Source organism: Microtus pennsylvanicus, chromosome 11 (genome assembly GCF_037038515.1).
Source record: "Microtus pennsylvanicus isolate mMicPen1 chromosome 11, mMicPen1.hap1, whole genome shotgun sequence".
NCBI classification, from domain to species: domain Eukaryota; kingdom Metazoa; phylum Chordata; class Mammalia; order Rodentia; family Cricetidae; genus Microtus; species Microtus pennsylvanicus.
In genome coordinates, this window is record NC_134589.1 from 296,005 (window position 1) to 314,225 (window position 18,221).

Sequence of the window (18,221 nt, forward strand, 5' to 3'; positions counted from 1 at the left end):
TCTGTTAACTCTTTGGATTGAGTCTCTGTTCATCTTCCTTAGCTTCTCAGCCATTTGGCCAGGCCAGTGAGTGTATTGATTTCATTCTCTCTTTGCTCTTACTGTAGTTGTTGACTCTGAACAGCAGAAGTGGTAGAAATCATATTTGAATGTTCTTTAGGCTCTTGAGAGCCAAGCAGTACTGACCATTTGTGCTTTTTGTATAGCTCCCCTAAACTGTAAAATTAGAGTCTTGGTTAATTCCATGTGTATTAGGAAGAAACCAGAAGTTGAACAGTAAAGTCGTGTGTGTGTGTGTGTGTCTGTGTGTGGGGGTGGGGTGGAGGGTGTGGTCATGTGTATGCGTGTGTGCAAGAGAGGAGGATGGGAGAATTGGTCTCAGTCCACTGATAAAAGTGCTTCTCTTTCTCTCAGATCCACCTTCACAGACATAAGCATCTTGCCTCTTTTCCGGGCAGCCTTTAGGCCAGTCAAGTCAAGACATAGAATTAATCGTCATGTGTGTGTCCACCCTTTGATAACATGGCGTGTGTACACCTCTCCTTCCACAACACCTGGGTCCAGCCAGAGTTAGGTGGTTCTGTAATACACTGTGCGGCTGTGCTGCTTATGACTGAACATATACAGTCTCTTCGTCAGAGAGTCCTAGTCTTCAGTTGATGTACCCAAAACTGAAATAGGGGAATGAAAGGAAGGAAACAAAGATGTTTACCTAATGTGTTTGTAACAAAATAAGGTGGAAATGTATTGGAACTTTGATAGCCTCATTTCTGTAATTGGTCACATGGTCATAGTTATTATAACGGCTCTCAAAGTCCATGTAGTGGGGAATGCAAGCAGAGCTGCTCAGATCAGTAAATCCAGGACAAAAGAACAGATACAGTATCATTTCACATACTTAAATTCAACCCTAGGAAAGTTGACTTCGTTGTTTATTAAGTGCATACATAATGAAAAAAATAAGAAAGGACAGTGGAGCCCCAAAAGCCCAAACCGAGGTCACTCGGAACAGGAAGTTGCTGGAAGCAGCATCAAAGCAGATCCCCAAAGTGTTGGCAATAGGCAATTCTTTCTGTCTCCGTCCATAATTCTCTGTCTCATAATCGTTTATGAAGCCCCTCCGTGGAGTTGCTTCTTTGCCTGGAAGGTGACTAACACCTTTATTCTGGAAACTGTCTGGGCCATTCGTCATGCTGCCTGAATCGTGCTATTGTGATTTCTTATTAGCCTTAATCACAGACCACGATCAAACCAAGAGACTCTTTTTTAAAAAAAATATTTATTATTATGTATACAATATTCTGTCTGTGTGTGTATGCCTGCAGGCCAGAAGAGGGCACCAGACCCCATTTACAGATGGTTGTGTGCCACCATGTGGTTGCTGGGAATTGAACTCAGGACCTTTGGAAGAGCAGGCAATGCTCTTAACCTCTGAGCCGTCTCTCCAGCCCCCCAAGAGACTCTTTAAGAAATTTCCTGCATTCTATACTTCCTAGTCCTTTGTAGAGAAGTCATCTGCATCCTCCAGGAGTCTGGATCAGCCACCTTCGCATGCACCCTAACTCATTTCTTTATCTGTTTGTTTATGGGCATAAGGAGGCCAGAGTGGCAAGTGGCCCCTTAATTTCTGGTCCATTTATTGTGGCATTATTTTATAAGTATTTCCCCTGTCACCTACTCCCACACCCTTTTAAATATTTAAATCTTTGTTGATTATTCGTCCTCTGAAAATACCTTATTTTACTATGAAGTGAAGCATTCCTGCAGGAAAATGCACAAAACCTTATATTGTGGAACATATATAAGGAGCTTCCTATTGCCAGCATCTCAGGAATCAGCCACGATGTTGCATCCTGCTGCACAAATTCTAACTATTCTTAATAATAAAAACCCGGAGTCAGATATTGGGTGAATGCTGAAAGATCAGAGAAGGAAAGGAGCCGGCCACTAGAGAGACCTTTTACCTCTACCAAATCCTCGGACCAGAGTGGACATGATCCTGTCCCCACCAATTCTCAGACTGAATGTATTGGGCTCCTATCTCCTCCCACCACCTTGTATTCCTCTCTCCACCTTCCTAGTGCTGGGATTAAAGGTGTGAGCCACCACCTGGCTCTGTTTTTCTTTTAGACTGGATCAGTATTGTGTAGCCCAGGGTGGCCTTGAGCTCACAGAGATCCCTCTGTCTCTGCATCCCCGAGTGCTGGGATTAAAGTGTGTGCCACCACTGTCTGGCCTCTATGGCAAACTAGTGGCTTAGCTCCACACTCTGATCTTCGGGCACATTTTGTTAGATCACAAATAAAATATCAAAAATATCACCACAGCTTCCAGCAACTTCCTGTTCCGAGTGACCTCAGTGGGCTTTTGGGGCTCCATGGTCCTTTCTTTTCCTTATTTTTTTTTTATTATGTATGCACTTAATAAGTAACATGGTCTACTTTCCTACTGTTGAATTTAAGTATGTGAAGTGATACTGTATCTGTTTTTTGTCCTGGATTTGCTGATCAGCGCAGCTGTGACTGCATTCCCCACTGAGTGATCTTTGAGAATAATATTGGATGTAGCTTGTTTCTCCATTTGAAATTTTTGACTTGGATGTTCCATGTCTGGAAAGTGCTGTCCAAATCTAACTTGGATAGAGGACCTTTTCTACGCAGTTGGTAACAGTGCTAAGTCTTAGGAAATCTGCACCTTCATCCTGAGCTACACTTTGACTGCCAGAATTCTTTTTCCCACCAGTCACATAGTTGCTTTTCTTTGATGACCAAAGAGCTTGGTTTATGAACATCTGAGTTGCCTATGCCGTTGTGTTCTTGGACTGTGTGCCTTTCTTACTACGTTGGAGTTGCTTTGTATTAATATAAAACGTGCCCTTTACACAGGACGATGTCATGATGCCCCAGAGAGTGAGGCTGCAGTATGAAGCCGCCGTGCAGCACCCAACGAGTGTGAGTACAACACCTTTTCTGTGTTGTTGCCATCTTTAATGGAATGCTAGTCTTTTTATTTTAGAGATTTTATTCCTTGGGATTAGAAAGACTGTTTATAGTCAGTCAAATTGGGGAGATTTGTGACCGTCATGTTTCTGAGCCTTTAAGGGTATAAACGTGTTTCTGGCGAGTGGCAACAAGAGTAGGAACCAGATGCAAAACTACCTTGCTGCCTATAGAAGTGTAAGGTGTTCTTTTGAGAGAACGCCACTAAGTGAGATCAGAATTCTTAATTTCATCAAAGAAAAGGATTTCTTGGGCTAGAGAGATGGCTCAGAGGTTAAGCGCACTGGCTACTCCTCCAGAGGACCTGAGTTCAATTCTCAGCAACCGCATGGTGGCTCACAGCCATCTATAATGAGATCTGGTGCCCTTTTCTGACATGTAGGCAGACATGCCCACAGCACATTGTATACATAATAAATAATCTTAAAAAAAAAGGAATCAATTTGAAAAAAAATATCAAAAAAAAAAAAGAAAAGAACTTCAGGACAAGTCATATGAAGTAAAGGAGTTTATTAAGAAGGGATTTTTAACATAGATTTAAGCAGAGTATTAATAGACAAGTATTTAGGAAAAGATACCATACCCCCAAGTACGGGTATAGACTTCTCAAGAGAGTCACTTGAGGATCTTATCAGTAGCTATACATAGCTGGGCCGTGGTGGCACATGTCTTTAATCCCAGCACTCGGGAGGCAGAGGCAGGCGGATCTGAGTTCGAGGCCGGCCTTGTCTACAGAGCGAGTTCTATCAAGAACAGCCATGGCTATGCAGAGAAACCGTCTTGAAAAACAAAACAAAATCACTGTACATATAATTTTGATGACTTCTGAAGCTATATTCTTTAAAGGATTCTAAGAAATTCTTTTTTCTTTGCTGTTTTGTTTCTTTTATAAATGAGATCAGAGAGGGTAGTTTCTGCGGTACGTTGGACAGGATTAAAGGGTAATAAGGTAAAACCATAGGTCAGAAGAGTTGAAGGAATCTTTTATATATTAGGTTACAGGGAGTTAAGACATGTTTTTACTGTAAACAAAGTTTACACTCTTGTGAGAGTCTTAGAAAATTGACGTTTTATAGCTGGAGAAGGGAAAGTAGTAGCCAAATGCAGCAGGGTCAATAGCATGCTTAGGCCTCAAGCATGATCTTTATCATGTTATAATACTCTTACTTGAAATAAAAAGAAATTGACCCTATGTAGTTAACCTCCACAGGAGATTTTTTTTTTTCAATTATACTGGAATTCTTGACTCTCAACTAGAGAAAGACTTCAAGCAAAAACTCCTTCCTAAGCAAAGGGCTCCTTTCTATGTCCCTTTGATGTCCACTGTCTTTCTATCCTGTTACCGTTTTGGGAAGCCGTTGTCACTTTGAAACAGAAAAGACAGATTTCTTTCTTCCTCCCCTCCTCCTCTCCGTCCCTCTCTCTATTGGTTGCTTTACGATGCAGTGGTTTTCCTCTGCCTTGTAGCCACTTGCCCAGGACAGGGTGTTGCTTCCTACCAGGGAGTTCAACTCCATGTAAAGTCAAGTCGGACTACAGTGGCCTTTATTTCCATATTACACTGGTCCATTCGGAGGGGAAAGGACACTAAGCAACCTTCCCAAAGCATACGTTGAGGCATTCAGATCAGATCAACCTTTTACCATTAGGGCAGCTGGTTATCCTCCCGCAGGCGTTGTTGTGTGAACTCTGCTTTTACTAAGTCGGCACCTTTTACTTATTTCTCCCCTCCCCTCCCTTTGATCCTGATGTACAAACACAGACCTCAGACCCCACTCCTGGAGTAGGGAGTTCCCGATTCTTTTTGTTGTGGTTTTTTGAGACAGGGTTTCTTTGTGTAACAGTCCTAGCTCTCGAACTTGCTCTGTAGACCAGGCTGGCCTTGAACTCACAAAGATCCGCTTGCCTCTGTCTCCTGAGTGCTGAGATTAAAGGCGTGCGCCGCCATCACCCAGCTATGAAGACTTATGTGCCCTGAGCTGGGGTTGCTGATGCTGTGGAGGACACCTGTAAGATAAGAGGACATGCCTTGGTTGCTCCTGAGAGGTCTCTGGCAGAGGATAGTACCTTTATATCCCCTGAGGCAGCTCTGTGATTCTTGGGGGTGGGAGTTGTTCCAGGTAGGGATGTGCCCATATCAGTCCCTATTACTCTGCCTGCCTCACCAGTCTTTCCAAGCCCGTCCTACCCAGCCTACCTTTGAGGCTGCTTCTGACGCTTCAGCCACTTTTGTCTGCATAGAGGGTAGATGTTGAGCTTTACCCTGGGAGATCTCAGAACCTCTTCTATTATAGAATTTTAAGGCAGGGACACGAGCTACTCTGCCCATGTAGGCAGTAGTGTGTGATCATGTGCACTGCCCTCCTCAGAGCAGAGGGCATCAATGTAACCACCTTCATCATGGTTACCAAAGGTTCCGGGGGACTCGGGTCCACAGGGTGTGTGCAGGACTTCTGTGTGCAGTGTGTTTCAGCAAGAGAAAGGAAGATCTGTAGCCTTCATTGTGTCCCGAAAGGGTCATGAGTAAACAAAGCTGAAGAGCCACAAATCACAGTGTTCAGTGACCACAGACTCTAGAAGTCGCTTTTCTAAAGTTCAAAAGCATAGAATATTCCAACCCCCCCCCCCCCCCCCTTTCAATTGGGAAGATGTCAGAAGATGGCCAGCAGTGTCTGGCAGCATTCGGCTGTCATGGAGCGTATGGGAACTCCATTTACATCAGGCAATGTTGTCCTTTGGCTCCCCAGGGTGGGAATCACTAGGTCTCACCCAACAGTTCAGGGTTTGCTACCCCAGTCGCCAGAGATACTGGCAGGTATCCTCATCATCTGGAGAATTTTCTGGTGTGGTCTGTTTGTTAGGAATAAAATTAACTTCCGTGCTATGTCTGTGAAGGGAACACAAGGGATAGAATTTCCAGAAGTTCCTCTGGAGTGCCTGCCTGCCAGATGATGTTTGTTGTGGAAGTCAGGGGATGAAGGACAAGCCCTGCTCTGAATTGAGCCTGCTTGCTGCCCGACTCAGTAGGACATGTTCGTCTGTGCTTTGCCTGTCCTGACGGTCGTGCTGAAATCAAGGCACATGAACCTGTCTCTGCCCCAGCAGAGAAAAGCTGTCTGGGGCTGGGGCTCCAGTTGTCCTGTAAGATACTGTATGCTTTACTCAGAAGTGAGAGTTTCCAGTTATTATAATATTATATATGCTGGAAACATGTAAGGAATTCTGTAACACGTATTGACATTTTAGATAGCTGTTTTCAGATGTTTTAATCCCTTTCATTTGTACCCAAAGCTAAAACTAAGCAGATTGGCTGCATTAATGAACTTAATTCTGCAGTTTTTGTGCCATTCATTCATTGAAATGAGCTGTGGTATTTAGAGATGTTCAGGAATTAAAAAAAAAAAACTGTCAATTTCTGTTATAGTTAAATCAGCCTTGACGAGTTAAAGCATTTTAATATATTGCTTAAAGTTCTAGATTATGACTTTTCCTGCTCATCCTCATTGAGTTCTCAGATGCTCCGTCCAGCATCCAGTAGAGAACCTTGTGCTGCGTTTTGCTCCCAGCCTTAGAGTCTGGTGAAGAACTTTTCTCTTCTTGACTCAGGACCGTTGGCTCTGTAACACAAAATTAGCCTGAGAAGAAGTGGTTACTGTGATTCTGGGTTTAAAATCATGGCTTACGAAGTCCTAATCTGTAGTTGCTGGTTGGTGGCTATGTTGATTATTATGCTTAGTTTGTTCAGAAGGAATGAAATGAATGTTGGCAGTCTGTCCCTACCCTGTTGTTACTTCCTTGAGGCCATTTACAAGAAAAACCACTTACTTAGTAAGGGAAGACCCCTCATGGCAGCTGGGATAATGTGTCCCATTGTTTGAATCACTGCAGAATTCTTGGATTTTATGTTTGGGGCATTATTAGAAGCTCTAAATGTAATTTATTATTGTTATTAATTCCTATCCTCAGTCTCCTGAACCTTTGCAACCTAAACAGTTCTGGAGCTGATAGGAGAGTGTAGGAAGCCTCATGCTTGCTCTGCAGGATCCTCGGGTTGTCACAAGGGGCCTTCCCAGTGGATTCCTGAGCAGAGGCATGGAGGGAAGGGTGGTGGTAAGCGGGTGAAGACAGGAAAATCATATCATCCCACTTGTGTGGCCCACTATAGACAAGCATGGTGGTGAATGGTGTACAAATAAACACTAGATGACTGATAGTTCTCTTTGGAATCCTTGTACTTAGGCTGTGTGGGTGTCTGCTGAATCCAGTAGGCTCCAGAAATCAAACTCAATGTTAGAAATAGGCACAAGAACATCTATCACAAGCACTAAGTATAGATGAGTTGAGGAGCCACCAGCCTTCCTCTCCCAGGGTCTATCTCTACAGAGTAAACTTTCTCATCCCCCAGTTCAGGAAGTAGCCTCAAAGACAGCAGAGCTAATATTTTCTATCCGTTCCAATCCATATCTTTGAACTCTTACCTACAGATGAGACAGGAACTTTCCTACAGCTATAGTCTCACTGATCCTCATTTAACCTGTAAGGTAGGAGCTTCCCCCATAAGTGGACTTTTCTTTCCTACCAGCCAGTTCCCGACTAACAACACAGAGACTTATTAATTATAAAGCTCGCCTGATGACTCAGGCTTATTACTAACTAGCTCTTACATTTTAAATTGACCCATATTTCTTATCTATGGTCTGCCACATGGTGGTACCTGTTTTCAATATGGCAACTTCATCTTCTGCTTCCTCTGTGTCTCCTGTTGACGCCTCAGACTCCTCTTCCTCCCAGCATTCTCTTAGTCCAGTTCTACTGCCTAACTTTATCCTGCCTGGCTATAGGCCAGTCAGCTTTTTTATTAAGTAAGCCAATCACAGTGACATATATTCACACAGTGTAAAGGAATATTCCACATTCCCCCCTAGCTATATGGTCTTACTGGATACTTGTGAGGTAAGAGGTCACCCAAAAGTCGAGTCTTTCACTAACCTTCATTTACCCTGTGAACCTAGGACTTCACCCCTAAGTAGAGTCTCAGTGACCTTCATCTTCTTGGTAATGTAGGACCCTTATCCCAAGGACAGCTTCACCAACCCTCATCTACTCCGTAACATGAAAGCTTTACTTTCACTTTGGGTATATGTAGTCAGAGGCTGCTTGTTTTTTTTCCTGGCTGCCCAGACTCCCAAAATAATCATACAGAAACTATATTATTTAAATCACTGCTTGGCCAATCACTTAAGTGTATTGCTAGTTAGCTCTTACATCTAATATTAACCCATTTCCAGTATTTTATATTTTACTATGAGGTTTGTGGCCTACCAGCAAGGTTTCAGCTTGTCTGTCTCTGGTGGCGGCTCCATGGCTTCTCTAAATTCCACCTTTCTTCTTCCAGCATTCAGTTTAGTTTTCCCCGCCTAGCTCTGTTCTGCCCTGCTCTGCTATAGGCTCAAGACAGCTTCTTTATTAGCCAGTGGTATTCACAGCATACAGAAGGGAATCCCACCTAGCAAAGCAAGAGCTTCACTGTAGCACAAATCATAAAAACCCAGAGAAAGATACTGGGGTTCAACCTGAAGGTCAGGAAAGCAAAGCAGCTTAGCCAATAGAGAGCTCCTACCTCCATGAAATCTTCAGAGTAAAAGGGAGCAAGTTCCTGTCTTATCTTCCTTTTTAGGGCTGGTATTAAAGGCATGGACCACCACTGCCCGGCCTCTATGACTGAATAGTGTGGCTCCTGGTATTAAAGTTGTGTGCCACCACTGCCTGGCCCATGACTGACTAATGTGTTCTGATCTTCAGACAAGCTTTATTTATTAAAATGTAAATGAAGAATCACTATATTTCTGGGCAAAGTCTTGAGCATACATATGGTGGGAGCTTTGCTCCTAAGTAGAATTTCACTGACTGTTGTCTACCCAGCTACGCATGAGCATCAACTCAACCGCAGTTTCTCCGATTCTTTTTCATTATGTGAGGCATGAACTTCAACCCCTAGCAAACCAGCGCCAAATGTACTAGTGATTTTTCTGTTGCTGTGACCATGACCAAGGCAACTTAGGGCAGAAAGAGCTAATTGTGGCTTATGAGAGATCGTGATGGTGGGGAGACAGCAGCAGGTAACGGGCATGGCATCTGGTGCAGGAAGCTGAGGGATCACATTCTCAAGTGCAAGCATGAAGCAGAGCGTGAACTGAAATAGAATAAGGCTTTAAACCCTCAGAACCCACCCCTAGTGACATACCTCCTAAACATGTCCAAATAGTGCCACCAACTGGAGGCCAAGTATTCAAATGCCTGAACGTATTAGGGCCGTTTTCATTCAGACCCCCACACCAACCCTGTTCTTCCCACAACACGGAAGCTTTATCCCAGGTTCACTGCCACCACCCGTGACATAAGAACTCTTGTCAGAGTGTTGTCAGTGGTTGTTCATGTGTTCCCGGCTGCACAGTCACACAGAAACTATATTATTTAAATCAGTGCTTGGCCAATCACTTAACATGTATTTCTGGCTAACACTTATATCTTGTTTTTTAACATTTTATTTATTTATTTATTTTAAAGATTTATTTATTTATTATGTATACAACATTCTGCCTCCATGTATGCCCACATGCCAGAAGAGGGCACCAGATCTCATTACAGATGGTTGTGAGCCACCATGTGGTCGCTGGGAATTGAACTCAGGATCTCTGGAAGAGCAGCCAGTGCTCTTAACCACTGAGCCATCTCTCCAGCCCCATTTATATCTTAAGTTAACACTTTTCTGTTAGTCTGTGTATCAACACGAGGCTGTGGCTTACCAGCAAGGGTCTGTCTAGCGGCATTCTGTTCTCTCTTCCTCCTGATGCCAAGGATTTTTGCTTGAATCGGCCCCCAATCCTTGAATTTCACGCTTATTTACAAAACCTTAAAATCTTTTTGTTGTTGTTTTTCACAGATCATAGGATGCCAAGTGAGGAGAGACCCCCCAGACTCTACAGAGCGATACACACGTTGGATCAACCAGTTGACATCGGATCAGCTGTTGACACAGGTGACAACCACTGGGTGTTTGATCTTTTATAGGCTCAAGGTTAAGGTCCTCTGGGACCATGTCCAACTTCTTGACATATCCTGTCAGGGTTGGGCTTTGTAACTTCGGTCATCTACACACTATTAACTAGACAATGTCTAGTTGCTTTGAGCTTTGATGGGTCAGGTCAGTGTAGGACATTATCACAAGTACTGGTTGCTCAGAATCCAAAGAAAGCATTTTACTCTGCAGTGTGTCCTTAACGTGGCCCAGGTGGATAAGCATAACATTGGCAGCCACAGTGGCTCCAGAATCAAATACACAGTTGCTTTAGCAGTGGACAGAGGGTGGCCGTGACAGTGGACAGAGGGTGGCTGTGTATGAAGAGAATATGTAGAGGTAGGTAGAAGGATGGCTATAATTCTGGTATGCAGGTGTGAGGACAGACACAGTTTCACCTAGTAGCTACTGACTTAGACCTAATTCTGTTGAGTGAGGATTTGTGGGCATCATGGAGTCAATGATTATGGTTTTCCTCTATGGGATCCTCTGTCTATCCCCTCAGGCAGGCAGAGAATGTCTTGTCACCTTGTACAGAGGCAGTCAAGGCCCAGCACCTGCCGCAGAGCCCTGGCTTCATGTTGCTGTCACAGGCTTTTACGCTGTGAATAGAAAGATATACTCTAAATTGTTGAATGTGTGCAAAACAGACATTGGGCAGACTGTGACTGTTCCATGCATCTGTGCCGCCTGTGAGAGCTGGAAGGTAACACCACACCGGTGGAACCAGTGTGCACACAGTGTATCAGGATGCCCTGGGGCACAGATCATTGTTATATGTCTTCTGAGAGCAATTTCCATCCAATATAGTGGATTTCCAACATGAGTTCAGAATCTCTCCCTAGGAGGTTAGGTTTTGTGCCTATGGAAAACTGTGTTTTAATTTTGATGTTTTTAAATTTTATTTTGAAAACTTTGTTATTGTTACTATTATAAAGATGTTGTGATAAAGATCTCACTGTGTAGCCAAGACTAGCCTCTAACTCAAGATCCTTCTGCCCCAGCCTCCAGAGTGCAAAGGTTTCAGACATGATGTTATTTTAAATAGGGTTGGCTACTTCATGAACAAATTGGGAGAGAGGAGAGCCAAGAGAAAGTAATGGGGTGGTGGTGAGTACGAGCAAAGTGCAGGGACACATGTGTGGAAATATAGTGTTATACATACATATGTGTGAACATAGTGTTATAAACCCATTATTTTGTACAAAAACGTTTGAATATAGAAGTAGCTTTAGCTGTTAAAAAATAAATAAATTTGGATATTAGAAAAAGTTTTAAAGAAGCATGTTTACTATATTCCCACTCTTCTGCTCACTTACTTGTCATGCAAGGTCCCGTACCCTCCTTCCCAGGTGTGACCCAAGGCTTTTCTGACTGACTGTAGGATGCCTTAATCTTTGAGGTTTAAACTTTAAGTCCTCATAGAAAATACTGAATTAAAGCTGGGCAGTGGTGGTGCATGACTTTAATCCCAGCATTCAGGAGGCAGAGGCAGGTGGATTTCTGAGTTCAAAGTCAGCCTGGTCTACAAAGTGAGTTCTGGGACAGCCAGAACTAAACAGTGAAACCCTGTCACAAAAAGCAAAAACAAAAAAGACTGGATTAATTTTTTTTTAAAGACAGGGTCTCACTATGTAGCCCTGACTGCCTGGGAACTTGCCATATAGATCAAACTGTCCTCAAACTCACAGAGATCCACCTGCCTCTGCCTTCTGACCACCACCACCACCACCCATAGAAACTGAATGTAAAATTCTGCACCTGACAGTGTTTATTGTGTGTGTGTATATCGGACCTTTTCTAAGAAGTATTCAAATAGTCAGAAAATATTTATCAGAAACGTATTGGGGGACACTCCATAAAATTGGGAAGCTAGTTAAGATGGAGGCGCGTCTAAGATTCAGGTGGCAGGTCCATGTTCTGAAGAGCTATACAGGACAGCAGGAGATAGAAGGAACTCGGTCCACAGACTAGGATCCTGGGAAATGGAAAGAAAACACAGTCCTGTCTGTGAGAATCGGGTGAATATTTAAGGGCATAACGCCCGTGCTTGCTTTTGTAAATGAAGGCTGTGCTGTGACCCTGAAACTGACCTGTCCAGAGAGGTCTGCCCAGCTGCTTCTCAAGGCCTTGGCCAGGCTTCTGAGAGTGAGCTGCTCAGCCGATGCTTAGTGCTAAGGTGAACTGGAGAGATCCGGGTTCTTCCCAGGAGCCTTCAGAGGCCTTCGCTTGTGCTTCCTGGGGCCAGTCATGACTGGACGGGTCCTTTTGGATATATCTGTGGTAGTGGCCACCTGCTGGTTCTTCCCAGAGTGTGGGTGGGAGACCAGGCCTGGTTATCAAGAGCGTGGCGTGGGTGTCTTGTCTACCTTACAGGATCCTAGCTGGACAAGGCCTTGGGACGGCTTGTGTAACAAAAGCCTTAGGGTATTGCAGCAACCCATCTGGGCTCTTTCTCTTGGGCCATATGCCGAGATTGGGCCCAGGGATTCCAATAGTAAATGCTTCAGACGTGTGTATGACATTAGTGGTGGCTGCTAGGGACCCCCGCTTATCCCTTCCCCATCAAGTGACATCCCTCTAGACTCAGAGTCAATCTTAGCAGAAGGGAGGGTCTGACTGACTGCCATGTGTTTGGGTTTCTTACATAACCCTTACCAGTTTCATAGTGCCTGCTCTTCTTACAAACTCCTTTTTCAAAAATTATTTTTTTTTCATTTATTTTACCTACTGACAGTTTCCCTTTCATCCTCTCCTCCTGTTCCAGAGGACCCAGGTTCGATTCACAGCACCCACATGGCAGCTCAAAATAGTCTGTAACTCCAATTCTGGGGGTTCTGACACCCCACACACAGACATACATGCTGGCAAAAGACCAACTTATGTAAAATAAAAATAAAACAACAACAAAAAACCTAAAAAACGATTGGTCAAGGCAGCCCAGCATAGGGAGTGGGTTCCCAAGAGCTAGCTTTAAGCACCGGGGCAGAGCTCTTATTAGTTAATGTAATGTGTTAGGTGCTGGAGGGCCAACTGGGCAGACCCTTTTGTTTAGCTCATGTTTACAGAACATGCCTTGTCTAAAATTTTTTTCTGAAGTTGAGAAATATTAAAGATACAGATGTACAGAGAGCAAGGTCGTGTCATGGATGGCCCCAGGCTTCCTCAGCACTGATGTGTGGCACCATGCCTCATATCCCATTACTTTGCATATCACTGGAGAAAGGGCTACTCTTTAAAAAGGATCCAGATGAATCAGTATGTATAAAGTTAGTCACTGTGATTATGCCCTGTACCCTTCTCTGTCTGCGATTCTTGTGTAGCCCTGGCTGTCCTGGAATTCGCTCTGTAGCTCAGACTGGCCTCTACCTCGCAGAGATCCGCTGCCTCTGCTTCCTGACTGCTGTATCTGGGATTCTAACATTCCCAGTACAATATCTGTTCCTCCATTTTTTTGTCTTTGCTGGGAAAACCCGAGTCTTCAGTTCTAATAGACACCCAAAAGAGTTCCTCGGGCTCAGTTTCATTGTTTGTAAATTCGAGGGTTTCGCCATTAGACCTAGGTCTTCTCATAACTGACCACACAGTAACCCATTCATTTGAAGATCTTTAACAAAATTAAAGGAAAAATTACAACTGGTTTAGAAGGCATTGTACGTGATCAGCCCCTTGCTGTAGGTTCTGGTGACCCAGGGACCCTATTGTCTGTAGATATGAGAGACTAAGTCCTCTTGCTGACCCACAGTCACCTGGGACTCTTGTGACAGATCAAATGGGGACCATGGATGTGAAGCAAAGGAGGTAGATGACTAAGAGGGAAAGACAGATATGCGTTCGTTCCAATTGGGTAGCACTTACCCTCCTCATGTTCTTTGTTACAAAAGAAAAATAGACTTCACCCAAGACATTCGTGGCTTATAGGTTTTGAGATTTGTTCAACTTGATTGAATATACATCCAAAGGCACTTTTATACCATAATTTTTATACCATAATTTTAAAATGTCTTTGGCCGAGTGTACTTACTGTCGTTCATGGGGAAAACGTAAGAGCAGACTTCAGACCAGGACCTTAAAGCAGTGTCCAAGCAAGTGAGGCCTTGCCTGTGAACTCCACACTGACAGTTTAAGGAAATGGATTATCTGACTTCTCATGGGGGTACGGGGTAGCCCGGCATGAAGGAGGTGACGAAAGCAAACAGGGAAGGAAGGAGTCATTAATATGGCCATCAGTGTCACCAACTCTCTCCTCCCATTCCCTATACTCTGTAGTCTCACTGTTCCCTGTCTAAAATACCTCCGATCTGTCCATAGCCTTTACTCTTAACTGTTCATGCCCCTCCTGGCTGTTCACACCCCTTTCCCAGAATCCTCACATATCCCCTTCCTGTTTACGGCTTCCCTTTTTGGCCCCCCTTCCTCTCTCTTGCCTGCCCATACTCTTCTCTCTACCTGTTGATTTTTCATACCGGACTATATCCAAATGTAATTTCTTGAGCTGGGTTAGCTGTGCTTCCTTGCAAGTCTATGGGGCCTCAGTCTTCCTGTTTGGAGCACTTTTATTATGGCTGTTCTACTGACCTTGACTCAGCTCCTTGAGCCTCAGTTCGGGCAAATGTCTTCAAGACCACCATTACCTAGCCTCATGTTAGACAGTGTAGGCATACAGCTTCTTGGCTGGACATTACTGACTTTGGCTCCAGCACCAATTCCGAGATACCTCTCCTCAGCCTGGGCCCTGTGGAATACCCTACACATGAACTTTCTGCAGTTTGAGTCTAAACACACCCGATGGCTTCCCTCTTCTTTCTTACCTGCTCGCAAAGCTTTCCTCTAGGAGCTGAGATTTGGCACCTGAAGATTTGGCACTATCAACACTTGCTCTCCCTGGAGTTCATTCTGTGAGGGTCTTTAGAACTAACTGCTTTCTCTGCTGCATGTTTGCTTACTCTCTGTCTTCTGTATTTCAAATACAATTATCGTAGCATTTCTACCTCCGTCAGCTTACAAAGTGGGTGACTGAGGATGTGCTGCCCAAGTGTCAGCTGAGGCTGCCTGGATACTCAGCATTTCTGATCTGCCTGCAGTTCTTGTCACTGGCTATTAGGGGCACAATAGGATTGTCTGTAACTTAGTGTAAGTTGCTTGGCAACAGTAAGGAAACTATTCCTTAAGAAACACTTTTCTTTGAAATTTTAAGCTTGTCTTTTTCCACTAAATATGTTTTCAGAGTTTATCCACAGTGTAGAAAGTGCAGAGGTTTATTCCCTTTTAAAGCTGCCAAACAGTCCATCATGTGCGTCCTCTCTGTATTTCGGTAGACAGCAGGTGGTCTTTGCCCTTTGGTGATTGGGAATAACACTGCTGTGAGTGGCTGTTATGCATTCTCTGAGCTCTCTGTTCTGGGCTTATAACATAGGAACAGTATTGCAGGGTGAGCTGGCCATTCTGGGGGCTTTTGAGGAACTCCTCTACTGCTTCCCACCGTGGCCGACCATTCTGTTCTTCCATGGACAGTGAAAGACTTTCTCCTGTTCTCCAAAGCATCTTTATTCTTGGATGTGTCTGATAAATTGACAGAACAACGCTTTAAGATGTATCTGGGAAGCGGCAGCCCTGAAGGACTGTGTGTGATCTGCCCTTGCAGTAGTAAATGGTTCCTCTATAATGAAATGTTTATGTTCTTCTTTCTCACCTGTCTCGGGGACAGCGATATAACCCTAGCATTTGCAGAGGGTCTGGATGGGGGGGGGGGTAGCACAAAGGCCCTCAGGAATCTGTACATTTATAGGGGGAAACCAGGGCTGTACATTCATGAGACATCTGTCCTCGAGATGCCAGGACCAACTAGCCAGCTTGTTGCCAAAAACTGACAGCAGCTCTTTACTGGGCAAGAAGCTAGTGGTGGTGGCCATCCAGCCTTCAAGCAATAGAGGCTGCCTCGCTGACCCCATTCCAAGTTCATGAGCCCCAAACTGGGATTAAAGCAAATGGTTCTGTATTAGCCATAGAGTATGAGCAGGGCCCTGCCCCTACCGCAGGTCCTAACATACTGGGACAGCACCTGATCCAGGAGTACATATTTACCATAAGTAAGCCAGACCCTCTCATTTCTCATTTGAATTGTCAGAACTAGTTTCATAAAGTTTGAGACTGGATTTTTGTAAGCCAAGAAATACGGCAATCTGATCTTATCCCTATAAGGCGAATAGACAAGCGTTAAGTTTAAAAATATGAACTAAGCCACCCATGTGTGGGAACTTTGATCAGCTGGGCAAAACCAGTTTTTTGGAAATATTTTCCTATGCTTATGTTGACCTCAGTGGTACAATGGCCTGTCCTTGGACCTGAGTGTATTGACATGGTGTTCACACGTATAATGACATCGTGGGACACAAGGTATCCACAGAGCACTAAAACAGGGCAGCATGGCAAGGTTTCCCAGCCACAGCCTTCGAGAGGGATTTCTCTGTACCTCAGTGTGATGAGAAGGACCCTCTAGGAACCAGGTGCTTCCCAAACCCTAGTCCAGAGGCGTAGCATTCACAGGTGCCGTCATGCCATTGTATTCAAGCCGCTGTCGATTTGTCTGACATCTAAAATTGCTTGTGGATGGCCTGCCAGCATCCATGCCCCCCCCCCCCTTTTTTTTTTGCTCAGTCTGACTTGGTGAGAGAGTCTCAACGCTATTGGAGTAAACGGGGATCCACGTGCCCGAATGAGCCAGCATCTGGCACCACAACCTCTTCTAAATCTTTCCAGTTAGAATTTGAGATTTTAAGACCTGACTGAGACTTGAGTGCATGGTTTTCAGTTCTTCTGAAAATGAGATTTGGAACCTCAGTACCTACAAGGGTATCTGGGAGCATTAAATTCAGCCTCTGTTCTTCTCCTAAGCAGTTTAGGGAATAGTCACTCACCATATTTCTGTCCCATGCTGCCTGCTTACACCCACCTCAGTAAAGTGAGCCAGTGAAGGGTGTTTTGAGTAGGAAGAATCTCACATCCAGCTAATTTTCCAGTCTTGTATAACTGTTTTTAAGGCATGATGGTGTCTGACTTGAGGAAGAAGGCATCTGGTACTACTGAGTACTTTGAAATGAGTGTAGCCCACAGTCCTGTATCCTGCATTATTTCCAGACATTCAGATGAACAAATGCTCCCTAGTGTTCCCCGTAGCAGGGGACCCTTTATTCCCTAGGACCTAGAGAATCAGAACATTACAGGGACCAGCATGCTGGCTTGAAACAAAACACTGTGCCAGTCACTTGGGTCCCTTCAGTAAATCATTCTGTTGCGATGTCTGTTTAGGCAGTCACCATGACTCACGGGAACCACACCAAATCCCTGTGGTGCTATTCTGCAGAGCTGCTAATGACTTGCTTGGTAGACAAAACTGTAGACTGTTGGGGCTCTAGGTGATATTTAGCTGTGCCTGAGAAATCCTTGTGCAGAGAATCCCTCCCAAGACTCCCCACCTGCCTCTTCAGGAAACTAATCAATGCATGTGTGTGCATCAGGGCCGGTGCTAGGATGCCTGCTCTGGAAGTCTGCAGATAGGTCCACGTGCAGGTTACCATCAGAGCACCTGACTTGACAGAGCATTGTATTTCACCCACAGAAATGAAGTTTCACCACAGAACTACCCAAAACAGGAGGGACAGAAATATTAAAAGTCTCCAGCCCCTAGGCTGCCAGTTGTGGACACCAGGAGTTATGGGCTGTCTTTGCATCCTTGCTCTGTGGGAGTGTGAATCCTGCACAGCCTGCCCCTTGTCTTCCCAAAGAGGATAGAAGTCCTGGATTCAGAGACAATCTTCACGCTTTCTCGTAGGGTAGCATTTCTACCACATGTCACTGACAACACCATAGTTGTCACCACAGCATAACAAACCACTCCAAGGTTTAGTGGCATAAAATCTGTTGCTATAGGTCAGTTTTGTGGATAAGTGGAGTCTGCAGAGAACCAGGGTCCTCATGCCTCCCTCTGCCTTTCTGGCTGGAACAATGGGGTCTGGCCCTTGTCTGCGCACAGCCAGTTTGGGATTGGGACTTTGTACCCTGTGCTGACCATCTCTAGGTAGATATTCAAGAGTTTCTGAGCCCTGACTACAGCTGGTATCACTGTCTGGTGATTACAAGTCTTG

The 18,221-nt window shown here is 44.5% G+C and overlaps 1 protein-coding gene across 6 annotated transcripts in view; it reads left to right on the top strand.

Moving 5' to 3' along the window:
• The window catches only part of Qtgal (queuosine-tRNA galactosyltransferase), a 71,725-nt gene that overhangs the window by 25,090 nt on the left and 28,414 nt on the right, over positions 1 to 18,221 (top strand). For all 6 annotated transcript variants that reach the window (XM_075989727.1, XM_075989728.1, XM_075989726.1 and 3 more), the window contains exons 5-6: positions 2,886 to 2,951; positions 9,943 to 10,038. In XM_075989727.1, the coding sequence (XP_075845842.1) occupies positions 2,886 to 2,951; positions 9,943 to 10,038 (162 nt within the window). The remainder of the gene's footprint in view (positions 1 to 2,885; positions 2,952 to 9,942; positions 10,039 to 18,221) is intronic.